The 24,561-nt window shown below is 44.3% G+C and overlaps 1 protein-coding gene and 3 pseudogenes across 6 annotated transcripts; all 4 read left to right on the forward strand.

Moving 5' to 3' along the window:
- The first annotated feature begins 46 nt into the window (after window positions 1-46).
- On the forward strand, window positions 47-12,486 carry LOC309846472 (interferon alpha-1/2 pseudogene; annotated as a pseudogene). Of its 3 annotated transcripts, none has more exons than XR_014316560.1 (3): window positions 47-177; window positions 6,255-6,401; window positions 11,341-12,486. The product of XR_014316560.1 is annotated as an interferon alpha-1/2 pseudogene (transcript). The 3 variants fall into 3 exon arrangements; XR_014316561.1 differs by having other exon boundaries at window positions 11,519-12,486; XR_014316562.1 differs by lacking the exon at window positions 6,255-6,401.
- On the forward strand, window positions 8,048-8,512 carry LOC309846314 (interferon tau-2-like; the record flags this gene model as incomplete). Its single annotated transcript, XM_082695188.1, has 1 exon — window positions 8,048-8,512. One exon carries the CDS (start codon window positions 8,048-8,050, stop codon window positions 8,510-8,512), a length of 465 nt encoding a protein of 154 aa, XP_082551314.1.
- Window positions 12,487-17,455: 4,969 nt separating the features above from the next.
- LOC309846478 (interferon alpha-1/2 pseudogene) lies at window positions 17,456-18,434 on the forward strand (annotated as a pseudogene). The gene has a single exon. The product of its transcript is annotated as an interferon alpha-1/2 pseudogene (transcript).
- Window positions 18,435-23,276: 4,842 nt separating this feature from the next.
- On the forward strand, window positions 23,277-24,203 carry LOC309846490 (interferon alpha-1/2 pseudogene; annotated as a pseudogene). The gene has a single exon. The product of its transcript is annotated as an interferon alpha-1/2 pseudogene (transcript).
- Window positions 24,204-24,561: the final 358 nt, after the last annotated feature.

The following is a 24,561-nucleotide window of genomic DNA, read 5'->3' on the forward strand; positions in this document are numbered from 1 at the left end:
AAAGGAGAAGATCCACCGAGGGGCCGACCCAGAACAGGACCAGCATCCCTCGACGGTCACGTTCGACAAGAGAGAGTTTGCTCTCCTGCTGCCTGCCAAGCTGCGGTTCTCCCACCAACGCAGCTCTGGGAGGCCAAGAGGTTCCTGTTGGTGGCTGGGGCCCGCTGGGCCATTTTGGTGAGTTCGGGCGCCGCCTGCTGGCTATTCGGTGCAGCGACGGAGCCTTGCGTGCAGAGTTTCGCGGTGGTCCAGGGGAAGCCTCGATTTCTGACTCCCCAGTTGTTCTGCTGATGGCCGTGGTGATGCTCTGCTCCATTTCCCACACTTTATACCTCTTACTATATGTCATCTTGTACTTCTCCAATCATTTCTCATATTCACCTAAATTTGTAACATCAGTAATTTTTCTTTTTAATCCATACGAACCAGTAACTCAGTGTTCTCTACACTAGAGTCACTGAAATGTTTGTAATTCAGTCCCTCCCTGGTGCAGGGGCTGGAACTCTCATGGGTCTTGTGTCCCAGATTCTCAAAAATTTATGGTTAGAATTAATGAAGCAATCTCAACGAGCCATCTGGGATATATTAAATACGGTTATTTTAAAATTATTATTATTATTTTTAAAGATTTTATTTATTACTTTGACAGAGAGAAATCACAAGTAGACGGAGAGGCAGCCAGAGAGAGAGAGAGAGGGAAGCAGGCTCTCTGCTGAGCAGAGAGCCCGATGCGGGACTGGATCCCAGAACTCCGAGATCATGACCTGAGCCGAAGGCAGCGGCTTAACCCACTGAGCCACCCAGGCGCCCCTATTTTAAAATTATTAATAAAGTTATTACTTTTGCTGGTCACATTTTAGGTTCTCAGAAATAATTGCCAATTGATCATTTCATTTGGCTTATGCAAAATAATGAAATTACTTTGTCATTTGGTCTATGCATGAACACATTCAGAGGTTGAAGACGAATTAATGACGACACAGAGAATTTGTAATCAGTGAGGTAGGAGACAATAAAGGAACACCGATGTGTAAGAAGCCTAGGCTTTCGAGAAAATACATGTAATTCACTACATGCAGTTTGCACAGGCATCTAATGCTGTGGGTGAGGAGATGGAGTTTGGAATCTGAGACAGCAGGTTTTTAAACCTGGATTTGGCATTGGCTTATTAGGTTGTTCTATTTTATCTAAACTCTTAGGAAGTGCTGTTTGGACACAATAGTATTCACAACTACATTGAAAGGATTGAATGGGTCCCTTACAAGGGCAAAGTATTTGTAGTTGCTCATCATCATCAACAACATCAGTCTTGATAAAGTCTTTGATAAACTCTATGGAATTTGGTAGCTCCTTTAGGATCATCATCAAAGAGTAGCATGGTAACATATAATGAGTCAACAATTAGGATTAACATGCCATACACAAATGAAGTAAGCCTCAAAAAATGCATTTTTCATCCCAAGTGAATGTGGAAACTAAAAAACGATTCTAATAAAACTTTGTCATACCCACGATATTTGGGGATCTTCTTATCAGGGTGTTCTGGACTGAATGTGTGTACCCAAAATTCATGTTGAAACCCTACTCCTCCGTGAAATGATATGAGGAGATGTAATATTGGGGAGATAATTGGGATTAGGTAAGTGTATAGGGAGGAGGTCTCCTGAATGCAATCAATGCCTTTATGAGTCGCAAGATAGTTTGCTTCCTCTGTCTGCTCTCTACCAGTGAGACTACAAGTTAACCATCTGCAACCCAGAGCTGAACAAGCTGACCCCCTGATCTTAGAGTGCCAGCCTCCAGGATCCTGCCAAATACATTTTTGTTGTTTATAAGACACAGTCTTTGGTAGTTAGGCAGCCTGCACTGAGACTGGGGGCATCACTCACTTAGCACTGCCAACATACTAGTTGAGATTGAGCCTACATATTTCTAGTTCAAATCATACTGACAGAGATGAAGCACTCATGTATAACTAACTTTCATTTAAAAAAGACCTGATATCTGTGCTCACAGGGAAAAGGTAGATGCTGAATCCAAGAAAGAAGGGGAATGATGGCCCAGTCTAAAAGGCTTGAGTAATAATGAGAATGGGAATAATGAGAAAGGAAACAGCAAAAAGTAGGCTGCCAGGAAGTCTGCTCAGGAACCAGCAGTTAATGCTGGATGCTGGTGTTTGGCTCCCCACCCCACCCTAAGCAGATCGTCTCAAATACAACTTTAAAATAATTTTTATTCTTCAGGTTTTGAAAAAATGTTGGAGGCCATACCAGTTGTTCACTAACCATGGCCTGCTCTAAATATTTGCACCAACCATTCCTTTATTCACTAACAGTAAGAAGGAGAGCAGTGAAATTAGCCACTTGCTGGATATCATGTACCAGGGACCATCAATGACTTTCAGTATCTCCAGGGTCAAAAACCTTTGCCCTAATTCCTGAATTTTTCTGTCAACTTGCTAATGAAGAAGAAAAACTGACTTGATTCCAGGGCCAAAATTATTTTATTTATTTTCCTGCTCTTCTTGAAAGGGCAGTAGGAGGATATGATTTCTTTTCAATGTTATCTGCCCGTGGGAAAATATTCTCAAAGCAGTAGGCTATTTTGCATTGTTTCTTTCTTTCTTTCTTTTTCCTTTAAAGATTTATTTATTTATTTATTTGACAGATTACAAGTAGGCAGAGAGGCAAGCAGAGAGAGGGGAGGAAGCAGGCTCCCCGCTGAGCAGAGAGCCCAATGCGGTGCTGGATCCCAGGATCCTGGGATCATGACCTGAGCTGAAGGCAGAGGCTTTAACCCACTGAGCCATCCAGGTGCCCCTATTTTGCATGGTTTCTTAGTAAATCCACAGTGAATGTATCAGTTCAGAAAGAAAGGATTTACTGGTGAATCCAGACTCATTTAAAGTTTGAACGTTTTATGATTTTACACTTTATACTTTTTGATTTTTAGATGCTGATCTAAAGATCTATTTTTTAGCACAAGGTGTTTCTTTATGTTTACAATTATGATAAATGTTTATGCATATAAAGACTTACTCAACATGTCACTGTGATAGGTATCAAGGAAAAATATATCCTAATTTGCTGTCGGACTTTACTAATTCATGTGATAAATATGAACTCCTAGCCCCCAATTACACAAAAGTCCTTATTGACATGACTGGGAAAATTCTGTTTTCCCCATGCCAAACAGTTGTATTTTTAAAATATTCAGAAAATGATCCATTTCGGTACTTTTTTTTTTTTTTAAAGATTATTTATTTATTTATTTATCAGAGAGGATAAAGAGAGAGCGAGCACAGGCAGACAGAATGGCAGGCAGAGGCAGAGGGAGAAGCAGGCTCCCCGCTGAGCAAGGAGCCCAATGTGGGACTCGATCCCAGGACGCTGGGATCATGACCTGAGCCGAAGGCAGCTGCTTAACCAACTGAGCCACCCAGGCGTCCCCATTTTGGTACTTTTAAGAAGGGTTCAAAGTTTATTTAAACTGTGCATGCAGCCAATTTTTAACATCTTCAACACTGACGAAAGTGCTTCCATAAAGCTGATCTGCCTGAGAAATGGAAGTTCGGCCCGTGTGCATTCCTACTTCCTTACTCACATGTACACCTTCCATCTCTTTGTGAAAGAGCATCCCTCTTCCTCATCCCAGACCTCTGGTGCACTGCCCCCTGGTGCAAAACCTCTGTGACACCAAAGAGAGGGACTTAGCTTTGGGGAGAGATTCCCTTGATGCATAAGTTCAGAAGATTCTAGCAAGATGCTTAGGACTAATCAGGGACTGTCTCTCTTCAGTCCCACATTTTCTTATTCCCTTCAAAAGAACTGAACATAAAATGTGCTAAATTCTCAATCTTCTTTATCCTCAGTCCTACAACCACCATAGGCTTTATCTTGCTTCTGTCATTCTGTTCATAACCAAACGTTTTGACGTTCTCTGTCATGTCTGTTCTTACTTCACATCAGTTCTTCCTGCATTCACCGGAATGTGGCTTCAGGCTCCCAGTTCTCCTGAAACTGCTCAGCCAAGGTTTCTAAGAAACTACACCTTAATGAGGTCAGAGATAGCTGTCAGTCCCCTTGGCTGATATTTCATAAACATCTGACCCTTCTGAGCACATTGTCCATGTCCAAGGCTGACCTCCAACTACCTTCTGCTTTTCTGCTGCTCCTCCTCTCTTTCTTTTAGTGATACTCTTTCTCACATTGGGGGCATTTTGATGTTCCTCAAAATTCTTTACTAGGTGCCACACTCCTCTCTGCATATACAGACTCAACGTCCCAACTAGTTCAGAACTATTTAACCAGAAGTTAAATAAATATTGTTTAACATTGTCACGGAGACCCAAGCATTGTCAAAGATACAGATCATTCAACTGAAAAGAAGGAAAGAAGTAATCTTCAAGAGACCATCGAGTTCGTTTTCATCAATGGTAGAAAAGTCATATTCAATGATTGTTATTTTTTCACGATTTCTGTTTGTTAGAGAGAGAGAGAGATAGAGAGAAAGAGCACAAGCAGAGCACAAAGTGGCAGGGGGAGAGGGAGAAGCAGGCTCCCCACTGAGAAGGGAGCCCTATGTGGGGTTCCATCCCAGGACCCTGGGATCCTGACCTGAGCTGAAGGCAGATGCTCAACAGACAGTCACTGAGCTGTCCCTCAACTGTTGTTTTGATGTAAATAAAACAGACCTTCTATTCAGTTGAAGTAGTTGACTACACTACTATGAGCTTGAATATTTTCAATATGAGAAGTTTTGAGGTTTTATGTTTTACATTTTTACTTAATATCTGCTGTCTAATATGTCATGTGGACCACGTTGACTGGAACGCTGTTGGAGTCTTCAGGTTCCTCCTCTGCAGTCTGCAATCCTGTCCCGCCGGGTCCCCCACTGTCTCGCCAGCAAACTGGCCTCAGTGTGGGGTGGATACACAACTTCCTTTCAGCGACGACGCGCAGGAGGCTAGGCTGGCTGTGCATGGCTCTGTCCACTGTGTCCTCCCTGCTGTCCAGGCGAGGCCTGTCATCTGGTCTCTCTTCGCCCTGTCACCACATCAACCCATTGGCCGCCATCCCCTCAACTCCTCATTCTCCCATTGACCCTTATGCCTTGGCCCTGTCGCCCCATCCTCCTGGTATGGTGTTGCCTCATCACCCCATCGTCCCATCACCCCATTGTGTCATAGCCCCATTGTCCTGTCATTCTGTCAGCCAGTTCCCACAATGCCCCACTGTCTCAAATCCCCATCATCCTGCTGTCCCTTTCCCCGTGGACCCACCTTCCAGTTGCCTCATCATCAGTCTCCTCATCACCCATGCCCTGGTGCCCCATCACTCCAATGTCCCATCATCCCATCATTCGTTGCTCCAGTGTCCCATTACCTGTCGCCCCATGCCCCCACCTCCCTGGGGTCCCATTTCCCACCCTGTATCTGATCCTCCCATTGTCCCTCCACATCCCCCAATCATGCCAGCTTCCCATCTTCCCACTGCCTATTGTCCTGTCCCTTCATTGCCCCGTTGACCTGCCATTGGTTGTCTGTGGATGTTGCTTATGTGTCACCTGGGCTTTAGGAGTTAAATGCAAATGGTTTCCATTTTATTATTTTTGGAGATAAAGTGACTCAGCCCATTATAATTATGTTAACTGCTGAAATGGAAAAAAAATGTTGACACTAGCTAGGTGAATGTCTATCAGCTAGTGAAGTTTAAAACTATTTTCTGAGATGAAGCAAAATGGAAAGTTAAGATCTAAGTAGACATGTTAAGGAAATGATTTAAATTTCCAATTATTTTTAGCCATTGTGAAAGATGTATAAGGATGTTCTTCCTTTACTATAATTGGTGTGTATTTGTATGAATTTTTAATTTGAATATTTTGAATGTGAAAGACTGCTCAGTAACCAGAAGTTTAATATCAATTATATTTTAGATTGTCATAGAGTGGCAAGAAATTGTCCAACCTGTAGTCCTGTCCACTGCAAACAAGTAAGGGAGAAATATGGAATGCATGATTTACTTAACTTTCATCAAATGTAGGAAAGCAAAGTTATTCTATTGTTGTTTTGGTGTAAATAAAATGTTTCACTTCCATTAAAAAAAGTGTCAAAAATATTCTGAGTTGGAATATTTTTACTATGAAAATATTTTAATATTTTGTCTAACATTTTAATGTAATACGTATTGTGAAATATTTCATGCTGATCAAGTGGACTGCAATGCTGTACGAGTGTTGATATTCTTCATTTGCAGGCTGCAATCCTGTTCCCCTGGCTGCCCTACTGTCCCTCAGACAAATCGGTCTACAAGTCAGGATAGCGCATTGTGGACACATGACTTCCTTCCAGACGATGGTGGCAGGTGACTGGCTCTGTGGAATGTGTCCTCCCTGTGGTCCAGGTGCATCCTATCCTCCCACTGACCCAACCTCCCATTGTCTCCATTGCCCTGTTGCCCTATTTCCCCATCGCCCAGAGGAGCCATCATTTCTTCTCCCCATCATCCCATCTTCCCACTGTCCCACCGTCCCATTGTCCCATCATCCTGTCACCCATTTGTGCCATATCCCATCACACATTGCCCCCTGTCCCTTTGCCCCATTGTTCCTTAGTCCCGTCACCCCAATCCAATCTTCCCAGAGCCCCATCATCCCATGGTCACATTGTCTCATCATCCCGTCGGCAGACTGCTCCATCCTCCCGTGGTAGCAATGCCCCATCCCCCCAGCGCTCATCATCCAGCCTTCTCCTCCACCATGACCATCGCCCATCATGCCATCAACCCGTCTCCCCTCTATCTTCTCATTTTCCTAGCTCCCATCCCATCATCCCCTCACCTCATCGTCCCATCTGGGCATCATCTCATTGCCCCATCATCCCACTGTCCTGTCTTCCCTTCCCCCAGTCGCCCCATTTTCCCATGTCCTGCCTCCCAACACTGCTTCCTTGCATGGGCCCAAAGTCCCAAAGCGTCCTGTGCTCTCGTCCCTTCGCCCCATCATCACATTGCCTAATGGCCCCATCATCTCATTATGCTGTCGTCTTGTTCCGCCATCACTCCCTCATCCCATCATATTGCCACCCAGCTACCTCAGGGCCCCATCATTCCAAAGCCCCATCAGCCATTCGCCCCCTTGCTGTCCTGTCATCTCAGCGTCCAACTGACCCATCCACCTGTTGACAAGTCGCCCTGTCATCAAGTGTCCCTGTCACACTGTTGCCCCTTCGCCCCATAGTCCGTCCCATCACCCCTTGTGCCCTCTTCCCATCATCCTAACATCACATCGTCCTGTCATCCTACTTTTCAAAGCCCCATCAACCCATTACCTTATCACCCCATCTCCCCCTCCCCTCATCGCCCCATCGCCCCATCCTCCCATTGGCCCATCTGCTCCCTCACCCACATCCTATGGCCATCATCGCCTAACAGAATCATCGTCCGGTCACACTGTCCTCCCTACACCATCGTTCCATTGCCCCAACGTCCCATCGCCCCACCCTCCCATCGTCCTGCCCTGTGTCCTGCCTCCCCTCCTGCTAGGAGCAGGTCGCGGCCACAGCGTCGGGCACACACACACCCCGAAGCTGCAAATGCCACTGAACACGCCCCTGTTCCGAGTCTCAAATACTTTAGGAAACAGGTTTTTGGTGATAATGATCTGGCTGCAGTTTCTGCGCAGAAGTAGAGCCCAGGTCTCAGGGCCGCGCCCATTAACTGCAAGGTGCTGGAAGCCCTCCTGGATGAAAAATGCCCGAAGCGAAAGCGCTCCACAGCCGCTCAGCCAGAAGGGCGGCGGAAAGGCCGGGTTTATGCGGACTATGAAAGCGGCAGGGAGCTGGTGTCTGACGGCTAAGTCAGCCCTGGGCCACCAACAGGGGCGGGAACTGACCCCGCGCACCTCCTCGTGGCCTCCTGGACAATCACCGAACTCCTCCATGGCCCACCTGTCTCAGCTAGTGGCAAGAGCCCAGCTCTGCTGCACCCCTGCCTGCTCCCCCACTGCACATCCATAGCCCATAGCCCAGAGTGCACGACATCCTCATACTATGAGACAGCTGAAAAGTGTCCCCTCTCACACCTGCCTGAAGGACAGAACCTACCTCAGAGTTCCTTGGGAAAGACGGACCATCACCCAAATCCAGAAGACACAAAGCACCTGTTTCCACCACCAGATGCTCCCACAGGTCTTCAACCTCTTCAGCGCAGACCACAGCCAGGCTGCCTGGAGCCACGCCGCCCTCCATGACCTCCTCTCCAGCCTTCATCGCTGCCTGGGACACAGGAAGCCCAGGGAAGAAGACAACCCTGTCTGTCTGTGTCTGGGGATTGTGGTCCGGAAGGATTTCCAAAGAATCCATCTCTATTTGAAGGAGAAGAAACACAGCTGCTGTGCCGGGAAGGTTGTCAGAGCGGAAATGGAGAGGCCTTTTTCCTCCTTTCACAATCCACAAGTACAGGAGAAAGTGATAAGAGAAAGTTTGCTGAGCCCTCTAAAACACTTTGTGAAATAGAGCAGAAAAAATTTTTATATTTCGTTTTTTAGTTTTTCATTACATTTTCTGTAGAACGAGTATTATATCTGTTTCTTAGTGAAAGAGGAATCAATTTTGATGATCATCTGATGAAAAATGAATGGTACAACTCACCCATTATTACATTATTCACATTTTAAGTAAAAAAAAAAAAGACTTTCTCCAAGCCACTGTACATATTGTGGTCAGAGCAGAGAGAGATATAACAAATCCAATCCTTTGCCTGTATTGTTGAGTTCTGTAGAAAAACCAACTTCCAAGCAATAATCTCATTTAATTAACATCAGTTATTTTAAATGGGGTAAGGATAAAAGGGAGGAAATGGAATCTCTCAGTGGACTCTGGAAAAACAAAAGCAGTAGGTATCTCCCACAGTTGACTGGTAGACATCTGATGCCACTATTCTTTAGAAAATATACTTAGAAAAAATATTCTTTAGAACATATATATATATTCCTTAGAATATATAAAATATATTGCTTGCCATCTGCAAGCAAGTCTATCAAATTAAAGCCCAGGATTGTAAGTGGTCACAAGGGAAGAGAGTATGGAATAGAAAAGAATTTAAAATTGATTCTCTTGGGGCACCTGCGTAGCTCAGTTGTTTTAGCATCTGCCTTTGGCTCAGCTCATGACCCCAGGGTTCTGGGATTGAGCCTGGGGTCTGACTCCTTCTCAGCATGGAGACTGTTTCTCCCTTTGCCACCCTCCCTTTTTGTGTCCTCTTTCTCTCTCCCTCTGTCCAGTAAGTAAACAAAATCTTAAAATAAATAGATTCTCTTGTGGTTTCTGTCTGATACTTTTACTCCCAAGTACAAAGCCACCAACTAAAACCAAGACTTGTGTGAAAGTTCTAGACTTTTTGAAAACTGTTCTAGAAGAGGCCTTGTTCTCTTCTTTTTCTCCTGGTGACTATTTCTGGATATAAGGGAATGTCCCTGATACAGTGATGTAACAGTGGCTATAGTTAAATCAAAATAGAAAACAGGAGTATTTTATTCTGTAGCCTGTCAAATTATTTGCAAAGGAAGAGTGTTACCTCCTACCCAAGATGGACTAAGACAGTGACCAAGTCTGGAGACCTGCTTGTGCTCTCTGCATATAACTATCCCTGGAAGGTCATTTTTCTCCAGAGGTGAAAAATAATCAAACAAAAATGCTCTAACAAGGAAAGAACTGACTCTGTTAGTGTAATAAGCCACTTTCACTAGCTTTTATATGTTTTTTAGAAAACATAATTTTTTAAAAAAAAGATTTATTTTATTTTCTTAAACAAGTGGTTTTGTTTTTTAAAAGATTTTATTTATTTATTTATTTGAGAGGGAGAGAGTGATAGAGACTGAGAGAGAGAGAGAGAGAGAGAGAGAGAGAGAGAACAAGAGCCTGGAGGACGGGTAGAGGGAGAGGGAGAAGCAGACTCCCCAGTGAGCAGGGAGCTGGATGTGGAACTCTATCCCAGGACCCTGGGATCATGACCCAAGCCGAAGGCAGACGTGTCATCAGCTGAGACACCCAGGTGCCCCAAATTGAGTTATTTTAGAGAGACAAAGAGAGCATGTGGTATAGAGGAGAGGGGCAGAGGAAAGGAATTTTCAAGCTGACTCCCTACTGAGTGTGGAACTCCACTTGGGACTCCAGGCAGGGCTGGATCCTTTGATCCAGAAGATCCTGACCTGAACCTAAACCCGGAGATGTAAGCTTCATCGACTGACCACCCAGGCATCCCTACAAGAGGGATATTTTCTAAAGAGCAGTTAGTTTCACAGCAAAACTGAGTATAAGATATCCAAACTTTTCGCAGGTTACCTGGTTCTGTATTTGCATAGTGTTCCTTGAAATCAACATTCCCCCACCAGAAGGAACAGTTCTTCCAAGGGTGTAACAGATAGTTCTTAGGGCTGTGAACAAATCTTCCATATCACAGTGGTCTGTGGCTCTCAAAGCTCAAACTTGGAACAGTCTAACAAAACCTGCTTCCTTAGTATTTTTATCCTCTCATTGGGTTTTCTTGGGTATCACACAAGAAGCATGGACATGGAATTTGTGGAAGATACATGAAATGTCTGCAGAGAGTGCAACAGACCTGGGGCTAACATGTTGCTCTGACTCGAGGACTTTCTCTGGGTCTCAAGGGCACCCCGGGACAGGTGGTCTTTGCTTACTCAGGAGCTGCCATTGGCTGTCTTGTGGATGTTTTTTTCTGTCTGAGCCTTGATGTGATGTGGTCTTTTGGAATTAAATACAAATTGATTACAATTTATTACTGAATTCTACAAAATGTATTCAGTACATCAGTAATTATAGATAGAGCTAAACAGAAAATAAATTTTGAAAATACCTTGATAAGTAACTAGTAGCATGTGAAGTTATAATTTATTTTCTCAGCTGAGGGAACATTCAAATTCAGTACACTAAAAATGTGTAACTAAATAATTTAAGTTTTCAAATGTTGTTAGGAACTTGGAATGGTTTAAATATTTAAATATATGATTTATTATTATGTCTTTGTAGAAATTGTTAACTTGCATGTGTGCTATGTAAATTACAAATTATATAAGTAAATATATTATAGGTCACTCATCAAATTTAATTATACTGTTAAACATCAATAGCCTTAAAATTTGACACTAAGCTTAAAATTATTAGTCATTCTTAACCCTGCATTGAGTTAAGAATAAAAAGAGTAACTTGACACTTTCTTTTGTATGTACAAAGCTCAGATATAAGTACTGTACATAACTGTATAAATATGTATCCATTAATACTGTACCCATTAATTAATACTGTATTATTAATTTCTCTAGAAGGTTCAATTTAAAAACATCAGAGGAGACTCTGGAGGCAAGGGAAATCATGAAAAATATGTACATAGAGTTAGGAAACAGTGCTCTAAGCCAGTAGAAGGTGAAGAAAGGATAGCCAAAAGAGAAGTAGAAAGTAAGGGAAATGTTCAGAAATTGAAAACTCCTGTGTCCCCTACTTAAGCCACCTGCACAAGAGAAGATGTTCAGAGAAGCTAGAACCACGGTTCCCAGACGTGCCCACCCCAGCCAGGCCAACAGCATCTGTAGGATCTCCCATGGCCCTGCCCTGCTCCTTCTTGGTAGCCCTGGTGGTGCTCAGCTGCCACTCCCTCGGCTCTCTGGGATGTGACCTGCCTCGGGACCACAGCGTGCTGAACTGGAGGGCCTTGATGCTCCTGCGACAAATGAAGAGAATCTCCCTTATCTTTTGTGACAAGTACATAAATGACTTTGCCTTTCCCAAGAAGGTATTTCACAGCAAGCAGGGGCAGAGGGCTCAAGCCCTCTCTGTCGTCCATGTGACGAAGCAGAATATCTTCCACCTCTTCTGCACAGAGGCCTCACCTGCTCCTTGGAACACGACCCTCCTGGAGGAATTGTGCTCAGGAATTTATCAGCAGGTGAATGACCTACAAGCCTGTCTCATGCAGGAGGCAGGGGTGGAAGAGATGGCCCTGGTGAATGGGGACTCCATCCTGAGGAACTACTTCCAGAGAATCTCCCTCTATCTGCAAGAGAAGCAATACAGCCCTTGTGCCTGGGAGATAGTCCGAGCAGAGATCATGAAACCCTTGTATGCATCAATGATCTTGCAAGAAAGATTAAAGAGCAAGCAAGGAGACCCAGTTCAACATGGAAATGATTCCCTCTGACTAATAATATCAGACTTTCCACAGTTCTGCTGTCTGGAGTGTCAAAGTCACTCATTTCTGCTGTTGTCATGGCCTGAGTGGAATCCATCTGTCACGTGTTCTCAGCAGTACTAAGCAACATCACGTGAACGGTACAAGCTCCTGTGACTTTCAGATGATCATGCTGACCTGCCTATTTAACTATTTCACTATAAGATTCAAATTATTTTTCTCTGAATAATACAGGCACATTTTCACTTTGTGGCAATACAAATATACATGCTATACATCTATTAAATTTTTGTTCCTTAAATGTTTCTGTAGAAAATTTCTTTTATTTGTACTTGTTTCTTATTGAAAGAGAAGGGGAACCTGGGTGGTTCAATTGGTTAAGTGGCTGCCTTCTGCTCAGGTCACGATCTCACCAGCCTCAGATTAGATCTGCTCAGCCTCCTGGCTCAGTTCAGAGTCTGCTTCTCCCTCCCCCTTCTCTTGTGCTCTCACTTGGGTGCACTCTCTCCCCCTCTCATATAAATAAAGAAAATCATAAAAAAAGAAAGAGAAAACAAGTGTGATTACAATGTGATGAGAGAACAGATGGTACAACTCAGTATTTCGTGATTCACATTAGAAATAATACCACACACTTCCTGGAAGTCAGTTTGTATGTTGTCCTCAGGATAAAGACAGATGTAACAACTCCAATCCCTGTCTGTGTCGTTTAGTTTTGTAGAAAAAACAACCTCCAAGCAGTAATCATAGTGAATTAATACCAGTTATACTAAAGGGTAGAAGGAGAAGAAAAGAATATGGGAATTCTGAAAGTAGAAAAGGAAGCAGACAGGTCAGGAAATAGAATCAAAAGCACTAGCCACCTTCCACATCACACTGGTAGCCATCCAAGTGCCAATATCCTTTACAAAATGAATCTTTGAATCTGCCATTTACAAACAATTCCATTCACTTAAAGCCCAGCAAGGGAAATGGTCGCCTGGGAAAAGAGTGTAAAATGAGAGAAGGATTTAAAAGTGATGCCTCAAACCACCACTGGTCAGGGTAGCAAAGAGCCACACTGCAAACAAAGGTGGAATGGTCCTAAGGCAGTAGGATAAGAGCGAATATTGGTTAAGAGTCTCTTTCAAAGCCAAGAAAGGCTTCAAGGAATTGCATCATTGCAAAGGGTGCATGGAGAGGGTCCATAAAGCCAGGAAGTAGATGGTTTGTGTCCCCGGGTATGAGCTGTTTTGACTGAATTACTCACCAGAAACCATACTGGAGGAGGAGGAAGGGTGAAGAACAGAAGAGAAGTTAGTGATTATAGAAACAAAATAGTTTTGAGAGATTTACCTTCTTTGGACAAATTTAAACTTGATAAAAAAATGAAATAAATAATTGAAATGGGTGATGTCTTCTAAGCCATGTAAAGCATATAAAGAAAAGCAAACAAAAAAGAAAGGGGATGAAAAGTGTACAGGAACATTCTGTAAATCAAACTACCCTGTTCTATTGAAGACTCATGAATAGAAAGAACTGAAGATGAATTGGGGGCCAGGGCTCACCCCACTGTTTCTCCAGGGCACCAGAAGCCCTCAGGTGCAGCGCCCAGCCCCTCTGTGGGGATCCTGCTGGTTCCCCTTGGCAGCATCTCAGCTCTGGGCTATGAGCTGCCCCCTGGCCCCGGGCAGCTTCACAGGAAGACCTGCTGCTGCTGACACAAGAAGGAGCATCTGTTCCTTCCCTGACCCAGGGACAACTCCTCTGGGACATGGTGCATGGCCACCAGTTCCAGGAAACCGGGGCCACCTAAGTCCCCCATGAGATGCTCCAGCTGGCCTTCACCCTCTTCCTCACCAGGCGCCGTATTTGAAGCCTGAGCCCATCCCTGCTGGGGAAACTCCACGCAGGGCCTCAGAGGCAGCCAGAATCCAGACACCTGTGTGGTGCCCGTGACAGGAGTGGGGGAGTCTCCCCTGGGTTTGAGGGGCCTGGCCTGGCATTGAAGATGTGCTTTCAGCAAGTCCACTTATATCTGAGAGAGAAGAAACAGAGTGACTGCCTGGGAAGGAGTCTGAGTCAAAATCAGGCGACCCATCTCTTCCTATTTAAATGAAGACAAAAGGAAAGGGAAATGATAAAAAGGAAGAAAGCAGGAAAGGGACCTTGAAATGATATTCTTGACCTACAACACTAAGTCATATGCCCATGAGTTCCATCCTTCTGAGGACTCCTCTTTCTATTTTAGTCATACAATGTGTTGAGTTAAATTACTCAGCATTGTGGTTGGATTATCTCTAAGGGCCTCCATCCGCAGGACAGAGCTAGCCTGAAGTAGTTCATGTGTTCACGTATTGCAGGCTCCTCTGGATTCTGGATCAACACTGAACCAGCTGGAACAGTTTTCCTGACCTCACAGCTACAGCAACAAGAACAAAACCAACAACCCCCAAATGCAAGAAGACAGAAAACAACTCTTCTTAGATCCACTCACAGCTGAGGTCTGAGGGCCAGTCTCAGCGCTGCTACCAGGAAAAAATAGGAGCGCTCAGACAATCACACTGGCCAGGAGCCGGTATTGGTAGGAACTCGAACTATTACGGAAGCCTGGCTCGAGGCTCTGTGTGCTTCCACTGGGCAGTTACAATGTCTAGGCCTCCCTAGTCAGTGGAACCCACAGGTTTGTGTGTTGTACTTTCGGAATCTCTGCTAGGCCGCCCCTGTGAAAAGCAGAGGGAAATCTGCTGGCTTTGCCAGCAGAGGGAGGGGGAAAGCAATCATTCTAGAATAGTCTGAGGCTACCTCTTCACAGTGCTAGAGGCCAAGAGGATCTGTGACCAGGAGCCTGAAGGAGGGAAGTCAGGAAGAGGGGACAGCAGACTTCCCACTGGAGATGCTGGGGTGAGTCTGGACTCTCCAACAATGCACGTCCTGGAGACATTAAATCGCAATGTGTCTTGCGTATTTTGAAATCGAGGCATGGTGCTGAACGTCCTTCCATCCCACGTGAGTGTGGAATGAGATGCCCTACAGCTTTAGAGAACCTTTAACTTTTATGGCCTAGAAGCAGAAGGGAAGCCTGTCAAGGGCACAGCGATGGGGCAGCCAGAGCAGGTGGGACGCAACCAGGGAAGAATGATCTCCAGGAAGCGTGGCAGAAGGGAAGATTCAGAATTTTCCAAGAGGAACCTCAGGCAGGAATTTATCCCATGGGCTACAGGACTGTGCCCTGCATCTGGAATTCTGCTTCCATCTCCTTGTTTGATCATGAGAACCTCACTGGAGCTCTCTGCAGTTCATTTTCCCCAGATGTAAAGTGAGGTGGAAATATTCCTAGAGCTGTTTTGATTATGAAGTGGCACATTTCATCTAGTATAGATGCTAGTATTTCATACTAGCATCTAGTATCTCCCACTGAGTAGGAGTTTAACAGATGGGGATTATATTCTTATGTTTTCCCCAAAAAAGTGATCTTCTCTTAGCCTTTTACATATGACTGACTGCAAAGGGCTGATCTTCCAAAATATCGTTGTGAAAAAAAAAATACCCATTCCAAACAGGTGTCCTATCCACTGAATGAAATTAGTTACACAGTAATGTTATATGTATACATATACACTGTGCCTATGTCCGCATACTCCATATGTTCTCGTACAGCACATGTCCCCTTCCTCCACGCCCTCCGAGATCCCATCCTTTCACTCTCCAATCACAGAGTTTCCCTCTCCCCAGTGGAGAAACCTCCTGTGAGCTCCCCTCCCCACTCCCTCCTCAGGAGCCTCTCCTGCCCATTCACACAGCTGCTTCCTTTTCCTTTGTGGTTTCTGTCTGGCCCTTTTACTTCCAATTACAAAGCCACAAAGAAGAACACAAGTTGTTTGAAATTTCCAGGTTTTTTCGAAACTCTCCTAGCAGAAGCCTTGTTGTTTTCTTTTCTCCTGGTGACTATTGCTGACCTGAGGGAATGTCCCCACTGCAGTGAAGTCACAGTGGCAGGAGCAGAGAGGAGATAGGAGCAGGAGGCTGCTGTTCTGTGGCCCGTCACAGTCTTTACAGGGGAGGCTGCCAGCGAGGGGGCAGGGTGGGCTAGACAGTGACCAGGTGTGCACACGGGCTCTTGTTGTATGTAGAAGTCTGTCCCCTGGTGGGGGATTTTTCTCCAGAGCACGCAAAGAAACACCAAACAAACACAAACAAAAACTTTCCTGGAATGAACAGACTCTGCTAGCGTTATAAGCCATGAACTTCAACAAAAATACCCTTAAAAAATAATAGAGCAGATATATTCCTAGTAAAAGTGAGCAGAAGGTCCTGAGTTGTTTCAGGTCTGCCATGATCGTGAGCTATTTCCTGTCCACCTGCTCTGGAGCTGCCTGGTCTCTCCCACATAACGGCATCCCCCCACCAGAGGGAACACTTGTCCAGTTGCTTCCCACAATGTAACAAGTAGTTCTAGGGTTGGGAACAAGGCTTCAACATGCCATGGGTTGTCTTGTGGACGTTGCTGGTGTTTGAGCCTTGTTTTGATGTGGACTTTGGAAATGAAATACGAATAGATTCTACATAATCAATTAATTCTTCAAAACTAATTCATTGTATCAGGAATATTATCTGGTACTAAATAGAAAAATATTTTGAGAATAACTTGATGAGTATCTAGCAGCAAGTGAAGTTAAAAATCATTTTCTCATTGGGGCCATACTAAAATACAGTACACAAAAAACAAACATCCAATAAATAATTGAATAATTCATTGGCTGTTAGCAATTTGGAATGATTCTCAGTATCTAGGGACACCGATATTATTATGTCTTTCTACAAATTCTTAATTAGCATTGTACTTATATACTTCCATTTAAGTAAGAAAAAACTGAGAAGTCATTCATCATATTTAGATATCCAGTAAAGAATAAGTAGCTTAAACTATAGTTCTCAGTTGAAATTTTTGTCCATCTTAACACTGAATTAAATAAACAGTAAAATGAACACTTTCTTTTCTAATCTATTAAGCAGAGCTATACATACATAACTATATAGACTGTAGATCCATGTTACCAAGATTTGTTGGAAGGTTCAAATACATAAATATTCAGAAGACTGTAACAGGAGGCGGCAATAGGAAAAAGAAACGGTTGAGAAACCCACGCTCTACAACCAGGAGAAAGTGTAGAAAGGAAAGGAAAAAGAGAAGTAGAAAGGAAGGGAAACGTTCAGAAATCGAAAACTCCTATGTCCCCTACTTAAACCACACACACAAGAGAAGATGTTCAGAGGAGCTAGAGGCACGAGTCCCAGACGTGCCCACCCCAGCCAGGCCAACAACATCGGTAGGATCCCCGATGGCCCTGTCCTGCTCCTTGTTGGTGGCCCTGTTGGTGCTCAGCTGCCACTCTCTCGGCTCTCTGGGATGTGACCTGCCTCAGGACCATGGTCTGCTGCACTGGAGGGCCTTGATGCTCCTGCGACAAATGAGGAGACTGTCTGCTAGCTCCTGTGACAACTATACAAACGACTTTGGCTTCCCACAGGAGGTGTTTGATGGCAAACAGCTGCAGAAGGCTCAAGCCCTCTCTGTCATCCATGTGACGAACCAGAAGACCTTCCACCTCTTCTGCACAGAGGCCTCACCTGCTCCCTGGAACACGACCCTCCTGGAGGAATTGTGCTCAGGACTTTCTGAGCAGCTGGGCCACCTGGAAGCCTGTCCCCTGCAGGAGGTGGGGGTGGGAGAGCCGCCCCTGGTAAATGGGGACTCCATCCTGAGGAACTACTTCCAGAGAATCTCCCTCTATCTGCAAGAGAAGCAATACAGCCCTTGTGCCTGGGAGACGGTCCGAGCAGAGATCATGAAACCCTTGTATGCATCGACAGTCTTGCATAAGAGATTGTGGAGCAGGAAGTGACACCCCTTTCAAGATGGAAATGGTTCTCTCTGAAGAATACTATCACACTCCCATGTGTCCTGTAGTGTCAAAGACTCTCATTTCTGCTGTCATCATGACATGAACTGAATCAATTTGTCACATGTATTCAGGAGTATTAAACAACTTGAAGTCAACATTACAAACACCTGTTGCCTTCAGATGACCATGCTGATCTGCCTATTTAGCTATTTATTTATTTCACTATAAGATTTGTTATTTTTTATTGTATTATATTAGTTGCACCTACTCTTTGTGATTAAGAGAATTGTATATGTTTTACGTATATTAAATTCTTTATTTTCTGTTCATTAAATGTTTCTATAGAAAACTTCTTGCGTTTGTTTCTTTTTGAAGCAGGAAACAAGTCTGATTACACCCTGATGAAAGAACGGATTGTACCACTCTCTCACTCGTGATTTCATTTTCACATTAGACGTAATCGCATCCACTTCCTGGAAGTCACTTTGCATGCTGTCATCATGGGAAAGGCAGACTTCACGAGTCCAATGCTGTGTTGGTATCTTGGATTTTGTAGAAAAACTAACTTTAGAATAATAATTTTAGTGAACTAATATCAGTTATGTTAAAGAGAAGAGTGAGAAGAAGAGATAATATGAATTCTGTAAGTAGAAAAGGAAGCAGACCTGTGAGGAAAAAAATGAAAAGCACCGGATATGTTCTACATCGCACTGGTAGACTCCCAAATACGAATATTCTTTACAAAACGGTTCGTTCAGGGGCACCCGTGGTTGAGTTGCTTAAGTGTCTGCCTTAGGCTTCAGTCATGATGCTGGGGCGTGGGATCAAGCCCTGTGTCGAGCTCCCTGTTCAGCTGGGAGTCTGCTTCTCCCTCTCACACTCCCCCTGCTTGTGTTCCCTGTCTCTCTGTGTGTCATATAAATCAATTAAATCTTTAAAAAACACAAAACAAACAAAAAAAAAACAAAACAAAAACAAAAACAAATGGATCCTTGATCCTGCCATTCACAAGCCATTCCATTCACATAAAGCCCAGGGAGGGAAGTGGTTGCCTGGGAAGAGAGCATAGAATGAGAAATGGTGCTTCAAGCCTCCCCTAGTTAAGGGAGAAAAGAGCCACACTGCAAACAAAGGTGGAATGGCGCTAAGGCAGTAGCATAAGAGCGAATATTGGTTAAGAGTCTATTTCAAAGCGGAGAAACGCTTCAAGGAATTGCATCATAGCAAAGGGTGCATGGAAAGGGTCCATGAAGCTGGGAAGTAGAAGGGTTGTGACCACTGGGACCACCTGTTTTGATGGAATTACTCACCAGAAACCATACTGGCGGCAGAGGAAAGGCGAGGAACAGAACAGAAGTTAGTGACTATAGATAGAATATAGATCTGGGAGATTTACCTTCTTTGGGCTAATTAAACTTCCATGAAAAAATAAACTAATAATTGAAATGGGCGATGTCTTCAAATGTCTTCTAAGTCATGTAAAGCATATATAAAAAAAGCAAAGAAAAATGAAAAGGTATGAAAAGTGTACGGGAACATTCTGCAAATGAAAACTACCCTGTTCTATTGAAGACTCATGAATAGAAAGTACTGAAGATGAATGAGGGGCTAGGGCACCCCCCACTGGTCCAGCAGGCCTCCAGAAGCCCTCAGGTGCAGCGCCCATCCCCTCTGCTGGGCTCCTCCTGGATCCCCGTGGCAGCATCTCAGCTCTGGGCTGTGAGGGGCATCAGTCCCTTCTTCTGAACCAGGGACACCTCCACTGTGACAAGGTGCGTGGCTGCCACTTCCAAGAGGTCCACACCAAGTCTGTCCTCCTTGAGATGCTTCAGCTGACCTTGACCGTCTTCCTCACTGGGCCCCGCCATTTGCTGCCTGAACCCGCCCCTGCTGGGGCAACCAGAACCCTGGGAACCTGTGTGGTACCTGCGATGGGAGTGGGGGAGCCGCCCCTGGGTTTGAGGGCCCTGCCCTAGCCTTGAAGTCATGCTTCCAGAGAATCCATCTCCATCAGAGACAGAAGAAACACAGTGACTACCTGGGAAGGAGTCTGAGTCAAAATCCAGTGACCCATCTCTTCATATTCAAATGAAGACATAAGGACAGGGAAATGATAAAAAGGAAGAAAGCAAGAAAGGGACCTGCAAATGATATTCTTGACCTACAACACTAAGCCACATAGCCATGAGTTCCATCTTTCTAATGACTCCTCTTTCTGCTTCAGCCATACAATGTGTTGAGTTAAGTTACTCAGCATTGTGGTTAAGATGTGTCTGTGACAGGACTGTCCCTAAGGGTCTCCATCACAGGACAGAGCTAGCCTGAAGTTGTTCATATGTTCACGTATTGCAGGATCCTCTGGTTTTGGGATCAACACAGAACCATTTGGAACAGTTTTCCTGACCTCACAGCTGCAATACAAGAACAAAACCAACAACCACCAATTACAAGAAGATGGAAAACAACAACTCTTCTTAGATCCACTCACAGCTGAGGTCCCAGGGCTAGTGTCAGCGCTGGTACCAGGAGAAAAAGGAGCACGCAGACAATCACACTCTCCAGGAGCAGGCAATGGTAGGAACTTGAGCTGTTACGGAAGCATGGTTCGAGGCTCTGTGTGTTTCCACTGGGTAGTTACAATGTCCAGTCCTCCCTAGTTGGTGCAGCCCACTGGTTTGTGAGTTGTACCTTTGGAATCACCACTAGGCCGCCCCTGTGAAGAGCAGAGGGAAATCTGCTGGCTTTGCCAGCAGAGGGAGAGGGAAAGCAATCATTCTAGAGTAGTCTGAGGCTACCTCTTCACAGTGCTAGAGGCCAGGGGGATCTGTGACCAGGAGCCTGAAGGAGGAAAGTCAGGAAGAGGGGACAGCGGACTTCCCACTGGAGATGCAAGGGTGAGTCATGTCCTGGAGACATTAAATCGCAATTTCCTTTGCGTATTTGGAAATTGAGGCACTGTACTGAAAGTCCTTCTGTCTCACATGAGTGAAATGAGAAGATGCCCTAAAGCTTCAGAGAATCTTTAACATTTAAGGTTGAGAAGGAGAAGGGGAGCCTGTGAGGGGCACAGCGATGCGGCAGCCAGTGCAGGTGGGACGCAACCAGGGAAGAATGGAAAGTTTCAGAATTTTCCAAGAAGACCTCAGGCAGGAATTTATGACATGGGCTACAGGACTGTGCCCTGCATCTGGATTCTGCTTCCAACTCGTTTGATCATGAAAACCTCACTTGGACACTCTATAGCTCAGATGTAAAGTGAGGTGGAAATATTCCTAGAGCTGTTGTCATAATCAAGTGGCACATTTCAAAGCATCTAGTATCTTCCACTGAGTGAAAGTCTCATCTTAACAGATGAGAACTATTATCTTATGTTTTCCCTGAATATTGATCTTTTCATAGCCTTTCCCCTGTATCTGACTACAAAGAGCGAATCCTCCAAAATATCATTGTGAAAAAAAAATACCCATTGGGAATGGGTGTCCTATCCATTGAGTGTAATTGGTTACACAGTAATGTAATAGGTATACATATACACTGTGCCTATGTCCGCATACTCCATATGTTCTGGTACAGCACATGTCCCCTTCCTCCACGCCCTCCGAGATCCCATCCTTTCACTCTCCAATCACAGAGTTTCCCTCTCCCCAGTGGAGAAACCTCCTGTGAGCTCCCCTCCCCACTCCCTCCTCAGGAGCCTCTCCTGCCCATTCACACAGCTGCTTCCTTTTCCTTTGTGGTTTCTGTCTGGCCCTTTTACTTCCAATTACAAAGCCACAAAGAAGAACACAAGTTGTTTGAAATTTCCAGGTTTTTTCGAAACTCTCCTAGCAGAAGCCTTGTTGTTTTTTTCTCCTGGTGACTATTGCTGACCTGAGGGAATGTCCCCACTGCAGTGAAGTCACAGTGGCAGGAGCAGAGAGGAGATAGGAGCAGGAGGCTGCTGTTCTGTGGCCCGTCACAGTCTTTACAGGGGAGGCTGCCAGCGAGGGGGCAGGGTGGGCTAGACAGTGACCAGGTGTGCACATGGGCTCGTGTTGTATGTAGAAGTCTGTCCCCTGGTGGGAGATTTTCTTCCAGAGCAAGCAAAGAAACACAAGCAAACACAAACAAAATCTTTCCTGGAATGAACAGACTCTGCTAGTGTTATAAGCCATGACCTTCAACAAAAATACCTTTTTTTTCTTTTTCTTTCCTATCTTTTTTTTTTTTTTTTTAACAAAAATAGCAGATAGATTCCTAGTAAAGGTGAGCAGAAGCTCCAGAGATTTTCCCCATCCTTCCTGCTCTGGAGCTTCAAGGTCTCTCCCACATTTCAGCATCCCCCCTCAGAGGGAACACTTGTTCCAATTATTTCCAACAATGTAACAAGCAGTTCTAGGGTTTGGAACAAGGCTTCAACATGCCATGGGCTATCTTGTCGAAGTTGCTGGTGTTTGAGCCTTGTTTTGATGCGGGCTTTGGAAATAAATATAGATTCTACATAATCATTTAATTATTCAATATGTATTCATTGAATCGGGAATTCTATCTGGTTCTAAATAGAGAAAATATTTTTAGAATAAATTGTTGAGTATCTAGCATCAAGTGAAGTTAAAAATCATTTTCTCATTGAGGCCATACTAAAATACAGTACAGTAAAAACAAACATCCAATAAATGTTTGAAAAATTCATTGGCTATTAGCAATTTGGAATGATTCTCAGAATCTAGGGACACTGATAGTATTGTCTTTCTAGAAACACTTAATTTGCATTGTACTTTCATATTTCCATTTAAGTAAGAAAAATGTAGAAGTCACTCATCATATTCAGATATCCAGTAAAGAGTAATTAGGTTTAAAATATAGCTTTCAGTTGAAAATTTTCGTCCATCTTAATTCTGAATTAAACAGACTAAAATGAACTCTGTCTTTTTTAATCTATAAAGCAGAGCTATAAATACAAAACAATATAGACTTTAGATCTCTGTTACCACGTTTTTTTGGAAGGTTCAATTACATAAATATTCGAAAGACTGTGACAGGAGGCGGCAATAGGAAAAAGAAACAGTTGAGAAACCCATGCTCTAAACCCCAGAAGAAAGTGTAGAAAGGAAAGCAAAAAGAGAAGTAGAAAGGAAGGGAAAAGTTCAGAAATCGAAAACGCCTATGACCCCTACTTAAGCCACATGCACAAGACAAGATGTTCAGAGAAGCTAGAGCCACGGGTCCCAGACGTGCCCACCGCAGCCAGGCCAATAGCACCTACAGGATCCCCAATGGCCCTGCCCTGCTCCTTCTTGGTGGCCCTGGTGGTGCTCAGCTGCCACTCCCTTGGCTCTCTGGGATATGACCTGCCTCAGGACCACGGCCTGCTGCACTGGAGGGCCCCGATGCTCCTGTGACAAATGAGGAGACTGTCTGCTAGCTCCTGTGACAACTACACAAACGACTTTGGCTTCCCCCAGGAGGTGTTTACCGGCAAGGCGCTGCAGAAGGCTCACACCCTCTCTGTCATCCATGTGACGAACAAGAAGACCTTCCACCTCTTCTGCACATAGGCTTCACCTGCTCCCTGGAATACGACCCTCCTGGAGCAATTGTGCTCAGGACTTTCTGAGCACCTGGGCCACCTGGAAGCCTGTCCCCTGCAGGAGGCGGGGGTGGGAGAGACGCCCCTGGTGAATGGGGACTCCCTCCTGAGGACCTACTTCCAGAGAATCTCCCTCTATCTGCAAGAGAAGCAATACAGCCCTTGTGCCTGGGAGATGGTCCGAGCAGAGATCATGAAACCCTTGTATGCATCAACAACCTTGCATAAGAGATTGCGGAGCAGGAAGTGAGACCCGTTTCAACATGGAAATGATTCCCTCTGACTAATAACATCACACATTCCGGAGTCCTGCCATCTCTGAGACTCTCATTTCTGTGGTTGTGAAGACATGAACACAGTCAATTTGTCAAGAGTTTTCAGGACATGTCAACTCTACAAGCTGTAGTTGCTTATAGATGACCTTGCCTATGCCTATTTATCTATTTAAATATTTATTTATGTAAATATCTATAAGATTCAGTTTTTTCATATAATATGATGTATACCTTTACATAGTAGACTATAATAAAATATATTTTTAATATGTAATCAGTTAATCTTTTTTTTTCTTTATGGAATTTTAAGGACAAAAGTGTTTTCAAGGAGTTACATCAGGTCTCATTGTGTAACTCCATTGGAAATTGGACAGCAGAAATCATTTACTGTCATACTGCATTAACACTGGAAATAACAATTCACTTTCTCTAAGACAACTTGCACGTTGACTTTAGGCTATAGGACATAAAAAATACAGATCCTGATGTCTACATCTTTGGTTTTAGGGACATATAAATATGATTGCTATAGGGATGGGATCTAAAAACCTCCACTTTAATGTTTTGACGATGACGGATAGGAAGTGACTTCTCTCACCTGCTGCCTGAGCAGAGAGGTAGAAGCACACAGG

Source organism: Mustela nivalis (assembly GCF_964662115.1).
Source record: "Mustela nivalis genome assembly, chromosome: 13".
NCBI classification, from domain to species: Eukaryota; Metazoa; Chordata; class Mammalia; order Carnivora; family Mustelidae; genus Mustela; species Mustela nivalis.